The sequence below is a fragment of the Oreochromis niloticus genome, linkage group LG3 (genome assembly GCF_001858045.2).
Source record: "Oreochromis niloticus isolate F11D_XX linkage group LG3, O_niloticus_UMD_NMBU, whole genome shotgun sequence".
Taxonomy (NCBI): Eukaryota; Metazoa; Chordata; class Actinopteri; order Cichliformes; family Cichlidae; genus Oreochromis; species Oreochromis niloticus.
The window spans coordinates 45,746,988-45,750,556 of NC_031967.2; the positions used below are offsets into that span (position 1 = coordinate 45,746,988).

Genomic DNA, 3,569 nt, shown 5'->3' on the forward strand with positions numbered 1-3,569 from the left:
ATGTCAAAATGAAAACATACTGTAAATCCAGACACGTGAGGTTGTGCTGAAAAGGATGATACCAAACAAGACAAAGTAAATAGTTTTTAAAGGTTAAATGTAGAGGGAAATCAAAAGTAGTTAAAAATGGCCAATTTTTGTTAAAGTAACGCAATAGTTACTTTTCAAGTAATTAATTACTTTTAGAATCTTGGAAGTCAGTTACTAACTCAGTTACTTTTTTGAAGAAGTAACTAGTAACTATAACTATAATTATAACAAGTTACTTTTTCAAAGTAACTTGCCCAACACTGCTGGCCAGAGGCCCAGACTTGAACATGATTGAACATTTATGGAGAGATCTAAAAATGACTGTGCACAGATGCTCCCCATTCAACCTGACATAGGAACAATGCAGAGGCTGCTAGGAAACCTGCAATAAGCAAATACCTGCAGAGGTTCAGGGGGAGTCAGCTGAATGGGGAGAACAAGATCTGGGCTATCAACACCTACACTCTGCCAGTGATCAGGTACCATGCCGGGATAATCAGCTGGCCAAAGGAGGAGATAGAAGCCACTGACATCAAGACAAGGAAGCTCCTGACCATGCATGGAGGGTTTCACCCCAAATCCCATTGGGGTCCCCAATCCCAGTCCACGAGGGCCGGTGTCCCTGCAGGTTTTAGATGTGTCCTTGATCCAACACAGCTGATTTAAATGGATAAATTACCTTCTCAACATGTCTTGAAGTTCTCCAGAGGCCTGGTAATGAACTAATCATGTGATTCAGGTGTGTTGACCCAGGGTGAGATCTAAAACCTGCAGGGACACCGGCCCTCGTGGACTGGGATTGGGGACCCCTGCTGTACACTAAGCAAAAGGTGCAGTGACCCTGAAGTTGGGTGAGTTGCTCCAGCAGATCCCAGGAATAGGAATAGCAAAGATACTGCACAGGACCCTCAAGCTCCCAGGCCTCTGGTAGAGGTCTGGGAGCAGGGAAACTAGAGGGGGGGGATTTTTTATATATAATTTTATCTCACAAATTATTGAACAAGTGAGGTGCTGTGAATACTTCCCAGATACACTGCATATAATGAAGCCATAACCATTTTTATCTTCATGCTCTGAATATTTTCTGTCACAGATCATCCAAGTACATGGTGGTGGGTTAAAATCTGGCACTTTTTGAAACACATTTATTCAACATTTTGAGCCCTTGTATCTTATAGAAACTCACACCCGATGTGATTTTTCAGTTTTGACACCAGAGTCATTCCATTCATTTGTCAAGTTACCCTGACACAGATAAAATACATAGTAACAGAAAAATGAAACAAATCCATACAATTTTTAGAAATGGTGACATTAAGTAAACAGTAATATTTAAAGTATTTCTATTCTACGACTATTTAACAATTTAATAATGACAAATATGTTTTCATTGTAGTTTAATGATTAGATGCACTGAAAGCACTACAGATTAACCAGGTTAACCAGATTAACTGTCAGGGTTATTAACAAGCTCATCTAAGCTCCAAAATAAAAATTATTAGGTTCTAGTAATGCAAATATTTAACTGTATACCCAACTCTTGGTGGCGCTGTCACTTGGTGTTCGCTCGCTTTGTGGTAGAGTATCACTTCCTGTTCCTGCTCAAACACAGTGGTGTTTCTGAGTAGCTTTTCTGCTTAGCAATTTAATTTAAATCTTTTGATACATCTCTTTTTCATAGTATAATCTTAACGTGCTTCATCTGAATCACCCTTTCTGTGTGCTCACTACCTAATTTATAGCCAAAGTATTCACTCACTGTCTCTGTACTGTTTCGCTAGCTTAGCTTAGCTCGTAGCCGACTCGTTAGCACCATGGCTACTTCACCTGTCCCTCCTGCACTTTCCTGCTCATTGTGTCAGATGTTTAGTTTCTCCTCGGCCTCCTTTAGCAGTAATGATACCTGTAACAAATGTAGCATATTTGCAGCTCTGGAGGCCAGGATTACTGAATTGGAGACTCGACTTCGCACCCTTCATTCACCCGTAGCTAGCCAGGCCCCTGTAGCTGGTGCAGCCGAAGATAGCATAGGCCCCGCTAGCTGTTCCCCGGCAGACCCCAAGCAGCTGGGGAAAGAGGGCGGCTGGGTGACGGTGAGGAGGAAGCATAGTCTTAAAGAGAAGCCCCAGGTACACCACCAACCTGTTCATGTGTCTAACCGTTTTTCCCCACTCGGCGACACACCCGCCGGGGGTCAAACTCTGGTAATTGGTGATTCTGTTCTCAGACATGTGAAGCTAGAGACACCGGCAACCATAGTCAATTGTCTTCCAGGGGCCAGAGCAGGCGACATTGAAGGAAATTTAAAACTGCTGGCTAAGGGTAAACGTAAATACAGTAAGATCATAATTCACGTCGGCAGTAATGACACCCGGTTACGCCAATCGGAGGTCACTAAAATCAATATTGAATCGGTGTGTAACTTTGCCAAAACAATGTCGGACTCTGTAGTTTTCTCTGGTCCCCTCCCCAATCAGACCAGGAGTGACATGTTTAGCCGCATGTTCTCCTTAAATTGCTGGCTGTCTGAGTGGTGTCCCAGAAACGATGTGGGCTTCATAGATAATTGGCAAACCTTCTGGAGGAAACCTGGTCTTGTTAGGAGAGACGGCATCCATCCCACTTTGGATGGAGCAGCTCTCATTTCTAGAAATATGGACCAATTTATTAACCCCCCCAAAATATGACTATCCAGAGTTGGGACCAGGAAGCAGAGTTGCAGTCTTACACGCCTCTCTGCAGCTTCTCTCCTCCTGCTACCCCCCCAAAAACCCATCTCCATTGAGACTGTGTCAGCTCCCAAACAGACAAAAAACAAACCAAAAACCAGCAATAAACAACTTAAACATAAAAAATCACAAAGAAAGAACAATACAGTATCCACATCTGAACCAAAGAGTAAAACAGTGAAATGTGGATTATTAAATATTAGGTCTCTCTCCTCCAAGTCTCTGTTAGTACATGACTTAATAATTGATCAACAAATCGATTTACTCTGCCTTACAGAAACCTGGTTGCAGCAGGATGATTATGTTAGTTTAAATGAATCAACACCCCCGAGTCATTCTAACTACCAGAAATCTCGAAGCACAGGCCGAGGGGGCGGTGTGGCAGCAATTTTTCACACCAGCCTATTAATTAACGAAAGACCAAGACAGACTTTTAATTCATTTGAAAGCCTGATGCTTAGCCTCGTCCACCCCAGCTGTAAAACTCAGAAACCAGTCTTACTTGTTATCATCTATCGTCCACCTGGGCCTTACACAGAGTTTCTCTCTGATTTCTCAGACTTTTTATCTGGTTTAGTGCTCAGCTCAGATACAATAATTATTGTGGGTGATTTTAACATCCATGTAGATGCTAAAAATGACAGCCTCAACATTGCATTTAATCTGTTATTAGACTCAATTGGCTTCTCTCAAAATGTAAAAGAACCCACCCACCACTTTAATCACACTCTAGATCTTGTTTTAACATATGGCATACAAACTGAACATTTAACAGTGTTTCCCGAAAACCCTCTGCTGTCTGATCATTTC

The 3,569-nt window shown here is 42.2% G+C and overlaps 1 protein-coding gene across 1 annotated transcript; it reads left to right on the plus strand.

Annotated features, from left to right (window-relative positions):
- Positions 1 to 1,844: 1,844 nt before the first annotated feature.
- On the plus strand, positions 1,845 to 2,681 carry LOC112843282 (uncharacterized; the record flags this gene model as incomplete). Its single annotated transcript, XM_025901666.1, has 1 exon — positions 1,845 to 2,681. A coding segment is annotated over exon 1 (837 nt), but the record flags the coding sequence as incomplete, so codon positions are not given.
- Between the last annotated feature and the right edge of the window lie 888 nt (positions 2,682 to 3,569).